General features: G+C 38.8%; 1 protein-coding gene across 1 annotated transcript; it reads left to right on the top strand.

Moving 5' to 3' along the window:
- Nucleotides 1-16,795: 16,795 nt before the first annotated feature.
- Nucleotides 16,796-18,056, top strand: LOC104117923 (acetylajmalan esterase-like). The gene has a single exon (XM_009629066.4). The coding sequence runs from the start codon at nt 16,813-16,815 to the stop codon at nt 17,926-17,928; it is 1,116 nt and encodes a 371-aa protein (XP_009627361.1). The 5' UTR covers nt 16,796-16,812; the 3' UTR covers nt 17,929-18,056.
- The last annotated feature ends 3,182 nt before the right edge of the window (nt 18,057-21,238 follow it).

The following is a 21,238-nucleotide window of genomic DNA, read 5'->3' as shown; positions in this document are numbered from 1 at the left end:
ATCCTCAATATGATTGCCAGACTGAGATCATTAACAGGTGTCTTGAGACATATTTAAGGAGCTATTTATATGGCTCTCCTAAATATTGGGTTCACTACTTAACTCTTGCAAATTGGTGGTACACCACCATATTCCACACCTCCATCCAAACAACTTCATATGAAGCTTTGTAGGCAACCCCCACCACTGCATTTACCATATATGCAGGGTGAACCAGAGGTAGTAGAGGTGGACAGGAGCTTGAATACCAGAAAATTAAAATTACAACTGCTGAAGTTCCACCTGATTAGTTCACAACAGAGGATGGTAGATCAAGCAAACAAGAGTAGAACTAATAGGCAATTCCAGGTAGGGGACTGGGTTTACTTAAAGATACAACCATATAGGCAATTATCTCTGTCAAGTAGGCATTATAACAAACTCTACTCCAAATACTATGGCCCCTATCAAATCCTCCAAAGGATTGGTAATGTTATTTACAAGCTAGCTTTGCCACACCAACTACCCATACATCTGACCTTCCATGTTTCCCTCCTTAAGCCCTGTTATGAAGTTTCAAACTTCATAAATCATCCTCCAATTTTAGACTTGTCCAGCCCCTACTGTCCATATCAAGAAAAGATCTTAGAGTGAAGGTTGATACAAAAGGGTAACAAAATAGTGGTCCAGTTTTTAATCCAGTGGGTTACCAGAAGACTAGGCAACATGGGAAGATTCCAATGCATTGAAAGTCAGATTTCCATCTTCATTTCTTGAGATCAATGAATTTTTTTTTTTTTGGGGAGGGGAGGGGGTAGGTACTAATATGATCTGAGTTGTGCATAGCTGCGGGGGAGGGGGGATACTAATATGATCTGAGTTGTGCATAGCTGCGGGAAGTAGTACGTTATACTTTATTAGTAGTAAGGAATAAGTAGGGAAGTTAGTTGTATAGTTAAGAAGTTTGACAATTTGGTCCTTACCCATTTACACTTAAGTCTATTAGGTTTATCATTTTACATGTCAGTCCATCTTCCGAGTGAGGAGATATATGTATCAGATTGAGCTCAATTGAAGTGATCGAAGAATGAGTTCTGCTATCTTCTCTTCTTAGCTATTACTTAATTTTCTGCTTATTATTCTTAAGTTATATCAGCTGTTACGAAAGCTAAATTTCGGAGGAAGAAAAGCTAACTACAGATAAACTAAGCTAAGAAAAGAAAGGAAGCTTAGGCAAAAATAGATAAAGTTTTCATTCATGCCTTCAAATGAATACAAAGTAGAATATAAAGAAGCCCTAACAAAGACATGGGTCTAACTTAAACTATTAAAATAGTAATGGGGAAACTGTGTAATTAGAGAAGATAAAAGGATCAAAGTGCAAAGAATAAAAATTGTAGACTCTTCCAATTTAAATCGTATCAGATCCCTTCCCTTCAAATCACCTTGTCCTGAAGGGTGACATTGCCACCAGGATCACCAATTATAAGATATCTCTCATAACTAGGAGATCTTGAATTTTAGCAGTACTAGACATCAAAGATCCTCCTGACATATCTGGAATAGAACATTTTTTCAACAATGTATAGGCATCGGAAAATGGGGAACAAGATTTCTCATAAAGTTTGCTCTCAAACAACTTCAGAAAGAACTCCACCCTTGAGCCAATATATTTGGTATCCTTTGAAGTTGATTGAATGATAATTTGCATCCCATTAAAACAACAACCACTTCTCTATCTGATCACACTAATATAACAAAGTTTATCAACTGATATGAGCTAGTGAAAAGCTGACAACCCTGCTACGAGGGAAAAAAACTTAAATTTGGTGTTCAACACAAAGTCATCATGATGCACCTGAATATAATGGAATGTACCCCGCAGCCTTCACTTATTTTTATCTGTTAAAAAGACATAGGCCAACAAAATGCACCAAGTGAAATACGGAACGACAATACGTATTATTTCTCCACCATTTCCACAATACAGGCATGATTTTTCAATTGTAGGCATCACACTAGTAACTCGATTCTGCATAACTGTTTCCTCCAAGGGCAAATATGGTTGTTTGGTCAAAGTCAAAAGCTAGCGTGGTTTTTGACAACATCAATGATTTCCTTCGAAATAGTAACATAAGGTGGTGGCTTATCACAATAGTAGCCTTACCGTCAACTTGCAAGATTTTATGCACCCGAGCTCTCTGTGAACTAAGTTCCTCACAGCTATCCACAAGGACCGCCATCCTGACATAAAGCTTGATATTGTTCGTCTTTTTTTAAGTGTCAAAAAGTTAGAGTATATCTCCCTTGGAACTAAAAACTCCAACCGACCATGTAATACTTTGGTCCAAAGGCACAAGACAGTTGTACTCTTTGTACACCCTTCGTGAAGCTCCATTTCTAGTTACATTAGTTTTATGTAAGCCATCATGTATTTCAAACTCACTTAAACCAAGACTATGGAATGATGTACACGTTATTATGGTGATTCTTCTCATAATATTCTTGAGTTTCTGGTGCTTCCAAATGAACATAACACTCCCAACAATTCAAAGAAAGCAAGCAACTGTATAAATAATTCTAGAAGCCCCAAATATCCTTCATGATTCCCTTCATATTTGGCAGGACAAAGTTCATACGAACAAGGAGAATTTAGGATTGAAAGGAGCTCAAACCAGGAATTTAAAAAGGGAAATGAAAGATAAAATAACTTATTGATTTCAATTGATGGTACTGTAACTGCATCTATATTGATGTAATTGGATGCTCCTGAACTCATATCAATTATTATTGTACCTCATTGACCAAATAGATAATATTTCTTATTCTAACAGAATTGAACGAAATATTTGAGCATCACAGTTACTACAACATCTAGGAGAAAGGTCCTCAAAGGTACACCACTTTGCCACCATGAGATTAATTCAAATATAATTGGAGGATCTATGACAAGAGAATTCCTAACAGCTTCGTGAGTACAATCTATAGCATCAGCCTTCACCCATATAGATGAACAAGCCTCTACTATAATAGAATTCATATTTCCAGTAGAACTTAGACCCTGATATTGCGATAAGATTAAATCAGCTACATTTTTTTATTCATAATTGTTTTAGCAAAGATCTTATCTAAGGACAAGGAATCCTTGAGATTGCAATCCACCATCAAAGACTCACTCCATAGTTCATCAACCTTTCTCTTAAAGTTCAGTCACAAATTGTGTCCTTCCCATAGACTCCAGATGCAGCAACATTCATCCCAATGATCACTTCTTCAGTATAACCTAGTTTGTCAATAGCTACCTTGAGTCAAAAACCCTCCTTATTCTCCTGAATACTGGGAGTAGAAACATCAAGAGTTTCCAAACCAAGTAAAATAGTGTGACATCCAAAAGAACGATATCACTAACCTCTCTTGCTAATACACCACTCGTTATTGCAGTTCCATTAGTAATAGTTTCATCAAGATCAACAATAACATCAGGAATATTTGGTATTAGTATTGAACCACCAACAGAAATCACTTCTGGAATATCACCAAATGAGAATCTAGAATCTCTCAAGACATCTTGAACAGGGTTTTTAAAATTTTCAAGCAGATCTGAACATAGTATTTCAAATTTAGTCTGTGTAAAAGTAGTTTCAACATGTTTACGACCATCCACCATGGCTCCTGTCATGATCCAAAATTCGCTAAAGGTCGTGATGGCGCCTAACACCGTCGTTAGACAAGCCAACAGTGATTTACCAGCTTAATCACTCATTTTAGTATTTTAAAAACATGATTTTCCTTACTTTAATGATATAAAATAGAATTCACTGAGTAAATGAAAACATTTACAATATTACAACAACGAACAACCCGTAGAAAACCCCCAAAATAAGGTGTCACAAGTGCATGAGCATTTTCAAAGAAATATATTAATAATACATCGTATGTCCTGAATGTAATAAGATAGAATAAAATAAGTAGTACAATGGGGACTCGATGGACTGCGATGCGTAGCTTGAAATGCAGCTCACCTAAAGTCTCCTCAATAGGTGCGCCTACGCGCCAAGGTGATCATCAATGAACCTGCCAGATCCTGCACATTTAGTGCAGAAGTGTAGCATGAGTACGTAAATCAACGCGTACCCAGTAAGTATCTAGCCTAACCCCGGAGAAGTAGTGACGAGGGGTCGACATATACACTTACTAAATGTCTAATAAGACAATATAATAAAACATAAGCAAATATAAGGCATACAGCAATGATGAGGTAAATCTGTAAGATACATAATTTTCAAATTTCTTCTTTCAAAGTAAAATTCCTAAATTTTTGTATTTTACCTAAACAGCTCGGAAAATGTCAAGTGTCATTATCAGTAAATAAGGAATACCATGCAAAAGCCGAGCATCAGTGGAAAGTTTATTTCGTGAACATTCGGACTACTAGCGATATAACGCACAATTCCGCCGAGGTCGTTCAGCCCGATACAGAATAACGTATACACTACCGAGGGATGTGCGGCGCAATCCATAGATGCATTTATATACTACCGAGGCGTTTGGCCCGCTCCACAAGAAAAGAAAGGGAGTTTTTCGAATTACGAGACATATTTTACAATATAGCACAAGAGCATAAAATGAATATAATCTTTGCCATTTCTCAAATAACTTGCTCAAAATTCAAGTGTCAAGGCTTGGCCTATTATACATGCGTTTATTTCTAATTCAAATTCAATTATAACTTTAATTAGTTAAGCCAGCACAATGAGTTCAAATAATTTAAATATCACAGGATAAGATCCTAAGTCTACCCGGACATAACATGCTTTAGCTACGTACGGACTCTCGTCACCTCGTGCGTATGTAGCACCCACAACTAGTTGCACATAACAATAATTATCACCTAGGGGTAGTTTCCCCTTATAGGGTTAGACAGAAAATGTACCTCGCTCCGAAGTTCCGTAACCGGCTCCAAGACCTTCCTACCACCTCAAACCAAAGCCCGTCAATCCAAAGCTATTCAAACAATGTGCATACCAATCAAAATATATTCTAACACCCATAATTAATCAATTTAAATAGTTCCCAACTTTGCTCGAAAAGTCGATAAAATCAGCCCTCGTGCCCACGTGCCAGGATTCTGAAAATTTCTTTGAAGATGAACTTTACCCATAACACCACGAATTCAAATATATGATTTATTCCCAGTTCCATGTCCAATTCCGTGGTCAAAATCCAAAAATACCAGTTTTTTAGGTTTCTTTCAAAATCCTATAATTTCTATCAATTTCCATGTTTAAATCCACACATAATCCATGTATTTCACTAACATAATATGGGAGTTACTTACCTTGAATTAGATGATGAAAATCCCCCTTTGAAGAGCTCCAAATATCGCCCAAGCCATGTAGAAAATGGGTGAAATGAACCAAAACCCCGATTTAAAACAAGTCTGCCCAGCCACTTCCTTCTTCGCGTTCGCGTAAAACGCCTCGAGATCGCGAAGACCAAATACCTCAGCCACCAAAATTTACTCTTCGCGTTTGCGTCGCCTAGGCCGCGTTCGTGATTCCTCCGGGTCTTGATGCTTCGCGTTTGTGGTCACACAGCCATGCTCGCGAAGGCTTAACACTTCCAGGCCCCCAGCTCCCCCTTCCTTCTTTGCGTTCGCGACCTCCATGTCGCGTTCGCGTAGTTGCTCCAGGTCCTCTTCCGAGTTCGCGACCCCTGTGTGGCGTTCGCAAAGAAAAAAAATCAACAACCCAAAAATCCTTCTTCATGAACGCGTGAGACCCTTCGCGTTCACAAAGCATAATACCAGACACCAGCACCAGTAGTTGCAAAACAAGGAAAAATGCTCTGAAACCATCCCAAAACACACCCGAGGCCCCCGGGACCCTGTCCAATCATACCAACCAGTCCCAATACATGACACGAACCTGCTCGAGGCCTCAAATCACATCAAACAATGCTAAAACCACGAATCGCGCCCCAATTCAAGTTTAGTAAACTTTAGAACTTCAAACTTCTACATTTGATACCGAAACCTATCAAATCAAGTCATATTGACCTTAAATTTTGCACACAAGTCATAATTGACATTACGGACGTACTCCCACTTTCGGAATGAGAATCTGACCCCGATATCAAAAAGTCCACTCCCGGTCAAACTTTTCAGAAATCTTCCAACTTCCCAACTTCGCCAATTAACGCTGAAACGACCTACGGACTTCCAAATCAGCGTTCGGACACGCTCCTAAGACCAAAATCACCATACGGAACTATTCCTAGGCTCGGAATCCTGAACAGACATCAATAACATCAAAATTCACTTCAACCCAAACTTAGGAAATTCTTAAACTTTCAAAATGTTAGCTTCCCTAATAAACGCTGAAATGCCCCCGGGTGATTCGATGCTCAATCTGAACATACGCCCAAGTCCAAAAGTATCATACGAACCTATTGGAACCTTCAAACCCTGATTCCGAGGTCGTTTACTCAAAAGTCAAGCGTTGGTGAACTCTTCCAACTTAAAACTTCCGAAATTAAAATTTTCTTTCCAAATTAACTTCGAGCTTCCCGAAATTCAATTCCAACCACATGTACAAGTCATTATACCTTAAGTGAAGCTACTCAAGGACTCAAATAGCCGAACGGCATGCTAGAGCTCGAAACGACCGATCGGGTCGTTACATTCTCCCCCACTTAAACATACGTTCGTCCTCGAACGTGCTAAGGACTGCTCCGGAGTTGTCCAAAATCATTGTTTAACACCACGTGCACCTACCTGTGCCGCCACAATCCGGCCAAACACATTAGCTCGAGTCAAACTGAAAATCCTCCTGTTTATTTAGTCAATAAGCCTTAGAACCAAATTTTAACCTCCAAATTTCTCTACAATACCTGATTCTAACATACAGACACCGTACCAAAACACAATCGTGCACCTTTTGCTGAATTCACACCATGCCCCGCATAATCCACATGCCCATAATAACATCCTCCGACAACAATAGCTGTAATTTCACAAATCCAATGCCCGCAATACATCTCATGACTTACATAAATTATGTTCCAACTCTCGCAATACTGCCACGATGAAAGAGACGTGTAGAAACTCATAACCACCTGCCGAATTAATAATTCATGGAGTCTCTCCTCCTGACAAGAATTATTACCTCATTCTAAACTGAATAACGATATTTTTCCTTTAATGTACCTTCTATAAATCTGATTGCACAAAATTTCAGGTCCAATAATCTTGTCTCACCCGGTACAAGTTGCTCAGGCATTAAGCCACCTCAAACACTGACTCATATCTCATATAACGCCATCAATGCTCCGACAAGCTACAACTCGAATATGACACATAAGGAGGAATGAACTTTGGAAAAGAATTACCCAACCCACGTAACGAATAAAATGGTCGAACAGATGTTATGAACCCTCCTCAGAGGATGCAAAACAAAATATGCAGGAATAGATATAGGGAATCGTACTCAACATAACATTGTTGCGGCGTGCAACCCGGTCCAAACATGATACCGATGCGGCATGCCACCGGATCTACTCATAACAATAAATAAGGACATACCCATCAAGCCATAATGCTTCTACCTACGTAATACCGAATATCGGCTACAAGCACGCCAAGTGCAAAAATATAACTCTAAGGAGACGGATAGCGCAATACGCCACAAAACCCAAGCACGACTAAGGTGCGATAAATGACATGCATCTCGAGAGCCATCATGCTCATATGACACCACAAGCTACAAGAGACCTTAACACATATGCGAATAATCAAACCGTCTCAATCCGGCACAACCCCCACAGTTCACAACCAAAGGAATAGAGCGCCTTCCAGGCATAAACTCTCACATTAACGATAGTACAAAAAATCTTCGTACTTGGGTTCGATCTTTAAGAATCAAGTGACTAGCATGTCACACTTGTACAAATCTCCTCGTGGGGTACGCTCCCACGACCTTCTACACCAGGTAGCAAAGTCTACATCTCCATACCACCAACTGTACTAATCTATAAAGCAATTCACAATCCGCAACTCAATACACAATACCTCTTCCATAGAACACCATTCCCAGGCGACTCTAAGATAACGCCAGCTCACTCTAAACATCTGAATTCTTCCTTGCTTATCCGAACTCATGACATTCTTATCAACACTGAACCGCAACATTGATCCTCAACTCCTAATTTCCATGCCGCTCACTGCACCTATCATGTCGCTATGTGAGGATACATGAATTCATCATAACTCTTAAACTCCTAGTAGAATAAACACTTCATGGGCTAGAAACCTTTCACTTAGCTCATTTTGAGAAGAGCTAATGCAACACGTAACTGAATTCCCAAACCATAGAAAATACAACCTCAAGTCGTGATCTAAACTGCCATGACTCTTCCGGAATCTATTTACACAACAAGGCCATTTAAATCAAATGCCTCCCAAGTTAATCAAGTTATGGTGATTGTCAAGCCCGCACGTACAACCACAAACCATATGTGTAACTTCACAAGTTGAAGGAACTGATTACTGCCACAATCATGTTGATTCAACCATTAGTAACCGACCCAATTTCTTCCAATTCACTCTTGACTTGCCTTAGAAATATAATAGCTCCATTCACAACATAACGAACTCAATTCGCACTCACCCCGAGTGACCCGAATTGCTAGACCGTATCGTCTCAATACTCATGAACCATCTCATACCCTTCTCAAGCGCACAATGACGTCTCTAACTGGTACACCCATTTTGCAAGACCTTTCACAAATCCGAAGCTATTTCTTCTTTTACTCCAATACTGCACCGCATACCCGATGATAACATAGAATATTCCAAGTCCCGTTCGTAATCCACTGCAAAAACTCGATCCTTAACCACACAACGGACCCAAAATCCTTAGGCACTACACCTTAATTCTTGAGCCCACTAAGACCGTTGTTGAGAGTCACCCACTCTGACCTGATCCCGAATCTAACCAACTTCAACACTCAGTGAGCATCTGAACACCCTCTCAAAGAAGAAACCAGCTGAATTCTTTTCCTTGTACATCACATCCACAAAGCATACACTCTGAGTTTTCCCAAAACCCGCATATGAATCGATATGGCGGAATATAGCACACATTTATCAATTTCTCTGCTCGAATTACCCTTGATGTTTCCCTTTCTTAGTTACAAATAATCCACCAATGCACTGATAACCAGAAGCTGCATAAGCCGACAACCACGCGATCCAATCATAGACGGTGGGGCTCCCCCACTTAGCTTTAAGCTACCATCACATAATGTAGAGCCCACAACGATTCCTCCTTCTCATTTACCATGATCCCGTACTGTTAAACCGCCAAATTTCTCGAAGTCTTTTGTTAAGCTTTTCATGAACATTCTGAATCATCAGTCACAATCACATATTCGACCTCTTACAGGGTAGTAAGTAGTATTCTTCGTAGAAGCTTCATCAATATCACGTAACTGCTAACCTGCTCGCAGGAGATAACCCACCTGTGGAATTCCATGCCGACATCTTCCAACAGCGCTCCACTGGTTACAACTACCACGAAATCAGTAAAATTCTTCTGAACCCATTCTCGCACACCAACTGTATAAGTCTATTCCTTCCCCATTGACATCACCTGAAAGTTCAACAATGCCTTCCGAACTCAAATCATCTTGCATCTGAAATGATAAATCAATCTTCACGCCCCTCATCATTTCAAGAAAATTTCTTTCCTCCATATTCAATCTTTCTTTGTAGGGTAACCATTATTCCAAATGAAATTCGTAGACCAAATCACCTTCCATTATGATTCCCAAACCATTCTACACTTTCTCAAGCCACGCGGCTATCCTACCAAAGAATTCACATGCTAATCTGCCACTCTTTCTTTGGTTAAACCATCTCCTTTAAGCAACTTCTCGACCTTTGTTGCCCATACTTGACCTCCTAGTAATTCAACTACCACGAGACACTCCCCACCATGTCCTCCCTCATACTTTGCTGCCCAAATGTTGCCCCATACCAAATCTATATATGTAGCACCTGAACTAATGAATTGCTACCAACTTTAAACCTTCTAGAAGATCATCTTTCCCGAGCCATCAATATTAGAATCACCAATTCGATTCGGAACTTCTACACACCACTATCTCTGACAACCGCGTCTTAGGCACCATTTCACAACACCCTACCTTGAAGGCCAAAAATCAAAGAAGACTAGGACATCGGTGGACCTTAATGCGTTCCAACAAGGATAACGACGCCACGTCACAAATGAGAATTCCACGATGCTAAAAAATATCCAATCTCGTTACTCCATTAACCAAAGCCTGAACATCCATAGTCCGATTACCCTTCCTTTGCTGGAATTAAATGCTTAACCTCTAAATCATGCACTGAAAAATCTTTTTTTCAAGTCATTCACTGTCTCGACACATAAGCAAGCACCATACCATTACACCAACATTGTGAGATAACAATGCATAGACATCGTAGCAATCCTTGCACAGTCTCAAAACTATAAAAAATACAAATACTGAGTTGGAACAAGAGAACATCCTTCTGCAAGGCGACGATAATAGCATGCCCTAACACGCAGGAAAAAATATCCTGCACCACGTCTGTAGTACCACCACAACTCCTCGACGCCAATTAATATTAAGTGCTTCACGTTGCATAAGATTGGAAGGAAGGAAACAAAGGCACAAACCTCAATGGAATCAAATCGCACGATGAGGAAATCAAGAAGGGAAATGCCCCTAACAGCCATGTAGCCTCTCAAAAATAAGTACAGATATCTCTGTACCGATTCGCAAGACTCTACTAGACTTACTCATGACTCGTGAGACCTAAGTGAACCTAATGCTCTGATACCAAGCTGTCACGACCCAAAATTTGCTAAAGGACGTGATGGCACCTAACACCGCTGTCAGGCAAGCCAGCGGTAATTTACCAGTTTAATCACTCATTTTAGTATTTTGAAAACATGATTTTCCTTAATTTAATGATATAAAATAGAATTTATAGAGTAAATAAAAATATTTACAAAATTACAACAACGAACAACCCATAGAAAACCCTCAAAACCCAGTGTCACAAGTGCATGAGCATTTTCTATTAAATATATTAATAATACAACGTCTGTCCCCAATATAATAAGACAGAATAAAATAAGTAGTACAATGGGGACTCAATGGACTGCGATACGTAGCTTGAAATATAGCTCACCTAAAGTCTCCTCAACAAGTGCGCCTACGCGCCAAGGTGATCATCAATGAACCTGCCAGATCCTGCACATTTAGTGCAGAAGTGCAGCATGAGTACGTAAATCAACGCGTACCCAATAAGTATCTAGCCTAACCCCGAAAAAGTAGTGACAAGGGGTCGACATCTACACTTACTAAATGTCCAATAAGACAATCTAATAAAACATAAGCAAATATAAAGCATACGGCAATGATGAGGTAAATCTGTAAGATACATAATTTTCAAATTTCTTCTTTCAAAGTAAAATTCCTAAATTTTGTATTTTACCTAGATAGCTCGGAAAATGTCAAGTGTCATTATCAGTAAATAAGGAATACCATGCAAAAGCCGAGCATCAGTGGAAAGTTTATCTCATGAACATTCGGACTACTAGCGATATAACACACGATTCTGCTGAAGTCGTTTGGCCCGATCCAGAATAACGTATACACTGCCGAGGGACATGCGGCACGATCCATAGATGCATTTATATACTGCCGAGGTATTTGGCCCGCTCCACAAGAAAAGGAAGAAAGTTTCTCGAATTACGAGACACGTATTTATAATACAGCACAGGAGCATAAAATGAATATAATCTTTACCATTTCTCAAATGACTTGCCCAAAATTCAAAGTATCAAGGCTTGGCCTATTATACATACGTTTATTTCTAATTCAAATTTAATTATAACTTTAATTAGTTAAGTCAGAACAATGAGTTCAAATAATTTAAATATCACATGATAAGATCTTAACTCTAGCTACGTACGGACCCTCGTCATCTCATACGTACATAGCACCTACAACTAGTTGCACATAACAATAATTATCACCTAGGGGTAGTTTCCCCCTCACAGGATTAGACAAGAGATTTACTTCGCTCCGAAGTTCCGTAACCGCCTCTAAGGCCTCCCTAACACCTCAAACCAAAGCCCGTCGATCCAAAGCAATTCAAACAACGTGCAAACCAATTAAAATATATTCTAACACCCATAATTAATCCATTTAAATAGTTCTCAACTCCGCTCGAAAAGTCGATAAAATCAGCCCTCGAGCCCACGTGCCAAAATTTCGAAATTTATTTTGAAGATCAACTTTACCCATAACACCACGAATTCAAATATATGATTTATTCCCAGTTCCATGTCCAATTTCGTGGTCAAAATCTAAAATACCAATTTCAAGGTTTCTTTCAAAATCCCACAATTTCTACCAATTTTCATATTTAAATCCACACATAATCCATGTATTTCACTAACATAATGTGGGAGTTACTTACCTTGTATTAGATGATGAAAATAGGAAAAAAATATAATAATAAAAAGTTTGGAGTTAAAACTAAGTTGGGAGGAGGAGGGGTAAATGGCTATTTTTTAAATAGCCAACGGCTATTTTTTAAACCCCCAACAACTATTTTTTCAAAATGGCCTGCCAAGAGACCGGTCCGGTCCCGGTCTCTTGGCGGGCCAAACGGGCTCGGTCCTAACGGGCCCGGTCCTAACGATTCCTAGCTAAGAACTGACCCACGAGACCGGCACGAACCCACATCTAGCGATCTTAACGGTCCCAGGCCACTTAGCCCACAGATTTGGGCCGGTCCCGGGTCCGACCCGACCCATTTACCACCCTTCAAATGAATACAAAGCAGAATATAAAGCAGCCCTAACAAAGACATGGGTCTTAACTTAAACTATTAAAATAGTACTGGAGATACCGTGTAATTAGAGAAACTAAAGGAATTAAAATGCAAAGAATGAAAATTTACAATTACTGATGTTTCGATTTAACTTTAATTGCTTTTGTTACAATGTTTTGGACCTTAAGAACTCCCATGTTGAACAAAACACTTTTTCCCTATGAGAACTTCTTTTGGGAAATATTTACAATTATGAAACGTGTATTACTAGTTCAGGCTTATAGAAAAATATTACAGAGAGAATTAATTAATATAGTACTGTAAAAGAGTCTATAATATTGGTTTTCCCTCAACCTCCCTTACTTTTCTCTTCTCGAGGATCCACCAAACTAAAGGCCCGTTTGGAGATAAAATTTGACGGAAGTTTTTTTCAAAAAATTAATTTTTTATCGAAATCAGCGTTTGTTATTAACATTTCCAATTTTCACTTTAAGATACACTTTGGAAATTTTCAAAAATTTAAAAAACTCCAAAAAGCTATTTTTTAAAATTTTCACTCACAAAACTTCAAAAACAACCCAAACTGAAATTTATGTCCAAACACAACTCTAAATTTCAAATATCATTTTCACTTAAAAAAAATTCACCATTTTTTCGAATTTTACAATTCTTACGTCCAAAGTTAAGAGAGAGGCTAAGTTGGCGGTCACAGAGGCTAAGACTGTGGCTTATGGTCGTATGTACGAGGAATTGGGGGAAAATGCGGGGAGAAGAAGTTATTCCGGCTGACCAAGTTGAGAGAGAGGAAGGCTCGGAATTTGGACTAAGTGAGATGCATCAAGGACGAAGATGGTAGAGTATTGATGGAATATGTCCAGATTAAGAGGAGATGGCAGACTTACTTTCATAAACTTCTGAATAAAAAAGGGGATCGGGATATTGTGCTAGGCGAATTGGAGCATTCCGAGAGTCACCGTGACTTTGGGTACTGCAGACGTATCGAGGTTGAGGAGGTCGTGGGAGCTATGCGTAAGATGAGTAGGGGCAGAGCGACCGGGCCAGACGAAATTCCGGTGGAATTTTGGAAGCGTGTGGTAAGAGCAGGTTTGGAGTGGTTGACTAGGTTGTTTAATATTATTTTTAAGGAGAAGAGGATGCCGGATGAGTGGAGGTGGAGTACGGTGGTTCCATTGTATAAGAACAAAGGTGATATCCAGAGTTGTAACAATTATAGGGGTATCAAATTACTGAGTCATACCATGAAAGTGTGGGAGAGGGTGGTTGAAGCGAGGGTAAGGATGACAGTGTCTGTATCCGACAACCAGTTCGGGTTCATGCCGGGTCGTTCGACTACAGAAGCTATACACCTTGTTAGAAGGTTGGTGGAACTATACAGAGAGAGGAAGAAGGATCTGCACATGGTGTTTATTGACCTAGAGAAAGCGTATGACAAGGTTCCTAAAGAAATTCTCTGGAGATGCCTAGAGGCAAAAGGTGTGTCGGTTCCCTACATTATGGCGATTAAGGACATGTATGATGGGGCTAAGACTCGGGTTAGGACAGTAGGAGGCGACTCTGAGCATTTTCCGGTTGTAATGGGGTTACACCAAGGTTTTGCGCACAGTCCGTTCTTATTCACCCTGGTGATGGACGCGTTAACATACCATATTCAAGGAGATGTGCCATGGTGCATGCTATTCGCCGATGACATAGTTCTGATTGATGAGTCACGAGCCGGTGTTAACGAGAGACTGGAGGTTTGGAGACAGGCTCTTGAGTCTAAGGGTTTCAAGCTGAGCAGGACGAAGACGGAATACCTGGAGTGTAAGTTCAGCGCTGAGCCAGGAGAAGAGGGCATGGATGTGAGGCTTGATTCGCAGGTCATCCCGAGTAGAGGCAGCTTCAAGTACCTTGGTTCGGTTATCTAGGGGGAGGGGAGATCGACGAGGATGTCACACACCGTATTGGGGTAGGATGGATGAAGTGGAGGTTAGCATCTGGAGTCCTGTGTGACAAGAGAGTGCCACCGATACTCAAAGGTAAGTTTTATAAAGCGGTGGTTAGACCGGCCATGATGTATGGGGCTGAGTGTTGGCCCGTTAAGAACTCACATATCCAGAAGATGAAAGTAGCAGAAATGAGGATGTTGCGGTGGATGTGCGGGCACACTAGGATAGATAAGATTAGGAATGATGATATCCGGGAGAAGGTGCATGTGGCTCTCATTGATGACAAGATGGGGGAAGCGAGGTTTAGATGGTTCGGACATGTTCAGAGGAGAAGCCCAGATGCTCCGGTACGGAGGTGTGAGTAGTTGGTTGTGGATGGCACGAGAAGAGGTAGAGGGCGACCTAAGAAGTATTGGGGAGAGGTGATCAGGCAGGATATGGCGAGGCTCCAGATTTTCGAGGACATGACACTTGATAGGAAGATGTGGAAGTCGGGTATTAGGGTTGCAGGTTAAGAGGTAGTTGAGTCGTGCCTTACTTCTACCATTATGGGACTAGCCATGTAGAATTTTTGTCTAAGATAGCTATTGGCAATGTCCTAAGAAGTATTGGAGAGAGGTGATCAGGCAGGATATGGCGAGGCTCCAGATTTCCGAGGACATGACACTTGATAGGAAGATGTGGAGGTCGGGTATTAGGGTTGTAGGTTAAGAGGTAGTTGAGTCGTGCCTTACTTCGTACCATTGTGGGACTAGCCATGTAGAATTTTTGTCTAAGATAGCTATTGGCAATATTGTGGCTTACTATTTCTCTTTTCAGTGCATGTCCTATTTACTAGCTATCGCTTTTGCTTTGCATCTTTCTTCTAGATTTCATGGTGTTCCTATTTTTCTTATGATTATTGTGGTGATACTAATATTTACTAATATTGTCTCCCTTTGCTTTGCATCTTTCTTATGGATTTCATGGTGTTCCTATTTATCCTATAATTGTTGTTGTGATACTAATATTGTTCTTTTTTTGTCATTTTGTCTTTTTATTTTTTTTGAACCGAGGGTTTTTCGGAAACGGCCTCTCTACTCCTTCGGGGTAAGGGTAAGGTCTGCGTACACTACCCTCCCCAGATCTCATTAGTAGAATTTTATTGGGTTGTTGTTGTTGTTACGTACAAACACCTACTAAAGTTTGCTTAAATTCTGAAAATGTAATTTTTCTCTATGAAGTAAAATTATTGTAGAAATGAGTCAAATCAGATCAGCCACCAGAAGTATCCGTTAAAGTTGACTGACACACTTTCATTTATAACACATACTTTTTTGGGATAAAATAACACAAATATTTATTAAAACTAATATCTCGTGCTTATTATAGAATTGCAACTTCGGACTGTCATGTACAACTTGCCGCATTTTAAGGCTTTAAGTTAATCCAAATTGTTAATTAATACTATCATACACTAAAACCCACTACTCCTAGATATTACTTATTAGTAGTTCATTTTTTTAATTATTCCTAGAAGTATTGGAGAGAGCTAATGACATAACGCGATTCCAACTTACCGATGGTCTGGTCATATTTTCGATAGAAAAGTGGGGAGGTCGAGCATTAGTGTTAGAATGCTAGTGGTCAAGCATTAGGGTTAGAATGTAAGGCTAGTCTGACAGTATCTTGTCTTAGAATGCTAGTGGTACATGCTATGTTCATACTATTTTTTTCTTCATTTTTTTTGTTTTTGAGGTCGTTGACCTTGTCTTTTTGGCCTCTGTTGCTGCTACTAATTATTGTCCCTTTTCCCCTTCCCGAGCCGAAGATCAATCAAAAATAATTTCTTTACATTTAAAATAGAGGTAAGTTTTGCATATACACTACATTCTTCTTGCTGTTCAGATCCATTAGTGAGATAAGGTTTGCATACTCGTACCCATTAGTTGTTGTTGACGAGGGAGTATATATTATTATGATAATCAATTCATTTCGCGTGTTCAAACTATGGCTTCTATAGCACTTGCTTTCTTATTTCTCTCAACAGCCTTCTCTCTCTCTTTCTTTTCTAATGCCAAAGAAACTGCTCCTATTTGCCCATTTAATTCCATTTATCAATTGGGTGATTCACTCGCCGACACCGGAAACCGAATTCTTATCCCCGGAATTCCTCCAACTTTCCACGCCGGCCATCTTCCTTACGGTGAAACTTACTTTGGCAAACCCACCGGCCGATTTTCAGATGGCCTTTTAATGATTGATTACATTGCAATAGCTCTTAAACTTCCCCTCCTTAATCCTTACTTATCAAAAAACTCTTCATTTATTCACGGCGTCAATTTCGCCGTCGCCGGAAGTACGGCTCTTGACAAGTCATTCTTCGATGAAAGAAACATTAGCATTAAATCATTTAACCCTCCGTTAAGTGCACAAATTGAGTGGTTTAAAAATCACCTTAATTGTACTTGTAGAAGCCCAACGCTCTGTGCTAAGAAGCTACGAAAAGCACTCGTAAGTATTGGTGCTTTTGGTGGAAATGATTATTTCACTGCCTTTTCTAATAGAAAATCCATTGAAGAGGCTAAAACTTTAGTCCCATTTACTGTCAATGCCATTGTTGAAGGCATCAAAGAAATCATTAAATTAGGAGTGAAACGGATAGTTAGCTCCGGTGTTTCTCCTTTTGGTTGCTTACCGTCACTACTGACTTCATCTCCGAGCTCCGATCCCGATGCCTACGACGAATTTGGATGTTTGAGAGATTATAATAAGTTTGCATCATTTCACAATAACTATCTTCGAGATACAATATCTTTGGTAAGTCGTCAATATTCAGATGTTGTTATTCTATATGTAGATTATTATGGAGCTTTTTTGTCTGTTTTTCGAAGAGCGTATTATCTCGGAATAGATCGTGAATCGTTGCTGAAAGCGTGTTGTGGAAATGGAGGAAAATATAACTTTGATGGGAAGAAAACATGTGGATCAAATGAGACTTCAGTTTGTTCTGACCCTTCTCGATTTATGAATTGGGACGGCGTACATCTAACTCAAAAAGCTTATCGTCATATTTCGGAGATTCTCATTACTGATATCTTATCGAACATTGATTGTATTTGGTGAATGAACAAACCAAAGGATTTTGAATTCCCGTCTTTCTCCATAAAACTAGATCAAAGTCCTTGATATGTTGAAGATTAAGGGATCGTTTGGTATGATGAATAAGAAAATTAATTTGTATTGAGTTAGTATATTGTTTGGTTGTGATTTCAGATGTAGGATAACTGATTTATGTATTAATTTATACGCCAATAATTTATTATCTTATCCCACTACCAATATGGAATAACTAATCTAGGAATACATGGAATAGCACCAAAACGACAAAATTACATTTTTGTCTTTTTTTTCAAAAAGCATGCGAAGACCGAATATCCTAGGGTATAATTGAAAATTCATGTTTTTAGTTTAAAATAATCTAGATGATACTTTGTATACAGAATTTTACTGCAAAAAGCAAACACCCAACAAGAAATATTAATATACTATTAATTCTCGTATTACTGATTCTTGCCTTACTATTTACTAATCTCTGATTACTAATTCATGTATAAGATGTCTTCGAACCAAACGACCCCCCAAGTGTACAACGTGTAGTAGCCAGGGGTGAATGTAATGTTGAGCGGACAAATTCAATTGAACCCGTAACTTTCGATACGGAGTAAAACAATTTATGTAAAATTCATTAAAATTGCAAAAATAGTAGATATGAACTCATAACTTTAAAAATATAACGGGTTCAATACTAAAAAACTTAAAACTTGAACTTGTATGATTTAAATCTTGGATCCGCCTCTGTTACTAGTATAATATACTTTGCTCCCAAATAATAATGCATAATATACCATTCTATTCTTGTCGTGCAACTTTTTTTTTTAATATGAAAATAAATGCATAAATTACATCAAAATTATCATGTGCTCCTAACTCTAATTAAGTCCTAACTATTTAGCTTAATATACACTATTCAAAATCGTGATGGCCCAAAATATCATCTTTAAAATTAATAAATAATTTTGTGTTCTAAGACCTCGAAAAGAACCATTTATCATTCATCAACTTGCGTGAGCAGTCCGTACAATTTTTTGGAAAGTTTTCATGCGAAAAAATGGATTAAAATGTGAAATAGAGCCTTAAAACTCAACTAAGTTGACTTTGGTCAACATTTTTAGCAAACAGACCCGGATCAGTATTTTGACAGTCCCGATAGCTCCGTATTGTGATTTGGGACTTGGACGTATGCCCGTAATTTAATTTGGTGGTCCCTAGCTCAAGCTATGACCATTTAACGGATTTAGCAATTTAAAGGCTAAAGATTACAAGTTTGACCACAGGGTTGACTTTTTGAAATCGGAGCCGGAATCTGATTCTGGAAATTTAAAAAGCTTCGTTTTGTCACTTACGATTTGTGTACTAAATTTGAAGTCATTCCGGATTCATTTAATATGTTTTGGTACGAGGTTTGCAAATTGAAAAGTTTAAAACTCAAAGTCCGAATCGAGGTGAGAATTGTAATTTTAATGTTATTTGATGTGATTTGAGACCTCGAGTAAGTCTGTATTATGTTATGGGACTTGTTGAGATATTTGGATAAGGTCCCGAGGGGTTCGGGTGAGTTTCGGACGAGATTCGGATGGTTTAGAGTATGTTGAAAGCAGCAAGTTCTTGGCAGAACTTGGTGTAATGGCACTTGCACAATGGTGATCGCAGGTGCGCAACCGCATCTGCGAGAAGATAGTCGCTTCTGCGAAAAAGGCACTGGCTAGTTGCATCGCTTCTGCGGAGAAATGGGGTGCAAATGCGCGACCGCTGCTGCGAAGGCTGTATCGCTTCTGCGGTCGTTTGGTCGCTTCTGCGACGTCGCAGGTGCGAGAGAAATGTCCGCATATGCGGAACCTCGCCTGGCAGCCCTACTTCGCAAATGAGATATTTTTCTCGCAAATGCGTGACCGCACGTGCGAAATATAGCCCGCAAATACGAAAATGCTAGGCAGAATACATAAAATCGGGTCTTAGCTATTTTTACTCATATTTTAGTTTCAAGTCTCGGATTTTGGCGATTTCAAGGGGGATTTTCACGACTTTGAATTGGGTAAGTGTTCTTTAACCAAAAGTGATTATATTTCACAAATCCATGTCTATATTCATCATTTATTTCGAATTTAGATGGAAGAAATCAGATTTTTTATAAAATCTTTCAGAAACGAAAAGTTAAGATTTGAAGGTCCATTTGATATCGAAATTGGACAATTTTTGTATGGTTGAACTCATATCGGAACGAGTGTTCAGATTTTGTGAGTTTTTCCGGGATTTGAAACATGGGTCCCATTGCCGAATATTTTAATGAATTTTAGATTTTTATTCGGAAAATTTATAAATTCATATGGGATTAATTTTCTATGGTTCTTATTGAATATATCGAATTGTTTGTGAATAGATTTGAAGCTTTCGAAGGCAAATTTAAAAGGAAAAGATGTGGTTGAATAATTGATTTGGAATTTGCAAAGTGAGGTAAGTGTCGGGGTTAACCTTGACTTGAGGGAATAAAACCCTTAAATTGTTTGTTATGTGAATTGCATGTGAACGATGTGTAGGCGAAGTGACGAGTGTCGATACGTCGTCAAATTAATTGTTTGCCTGCTTACTTGAAAAATCATAAATTAATTACTATAATAATTATTTTTCTCTTATTCTTTGTCAAAATATTAATTCTTAAATTCCTGCATTAATTGTTACATGCTATTTGAATTGTGTGCCTTAATTATTATTTGACATTTAGCATATTAAATATTAAACTGCCTATTTTGTCCCTGATTTCTATAATAAATTGCTAATTGTCATTGTTTGTTTCATAATTAAATTATAATTGTTGTATGTTTGTTGTCTTATGATTTTATATTAATTATTGTGTTTATTGGGAAATTTCTTCTATAAGAATTGATTGAAATGGAAATATTGGAGGATCGGGTTGCACGCCGCAATAGACTTGTTAAAAAATTAATATTGGAGGATCGGGTTGCACGCCGCAACAGACGTATTAAAAGTTAATATTGGAGGATCGGGTTGCACGCCGCAACAAACTTGTTAAAAAGTTAATATTGGAGGATCGGGTTGCACGCCGCAACAATCTTATTAAAAGTCAATATTGGGGGATCGGATTGCACGCCGCAATAGACTTAATGAAAAGTCAATATTGGGGGATCAGATTGCACGTCGCAACAGACTTATTTAAAAGTCTATATATATACTTGATTAAAATAAATATATGACAGACATGATTAAAAATGAATATATTGTAAGAGCGGGTTGCACGCTGCGACAAAATCGAATGTGAGTATATTGTGAGAGCGGGTTGCACGCCGCAACAAAATTG

Source organism: Nicotiana tomentosiformis, chromosome 7 (assembly GCF_000390325.3).
Source record: "Nicotiana tomentosiformis chromosome 7, ASM39032v3, whole genome shotgun sequence".
In the NCBI taxonomy this organism is placed as follows: domain Eukaryota; kingdom Viridiplantae; phylum Streptophyta; class Magnoliopsida; order Solanales; family Solanaceae; genus Nicotiana; species Nicotiana tomentosiformis.
The sequence above is the reverse complement of the archived record's forward strand: the minus strand, read 5'-3'. Positions and strand labels throughout refer to the sequence as shown.

What these genes read in the sequence shown, in the direction of transcription:
- LOC104117923 (XM_009629066.4), top strand. Translation starts at nt 16,813, where the DNA reads ATGGCTTCTATAGCACTTGCTTTCTTATTTCTCTCAACAGCCTTCTCT.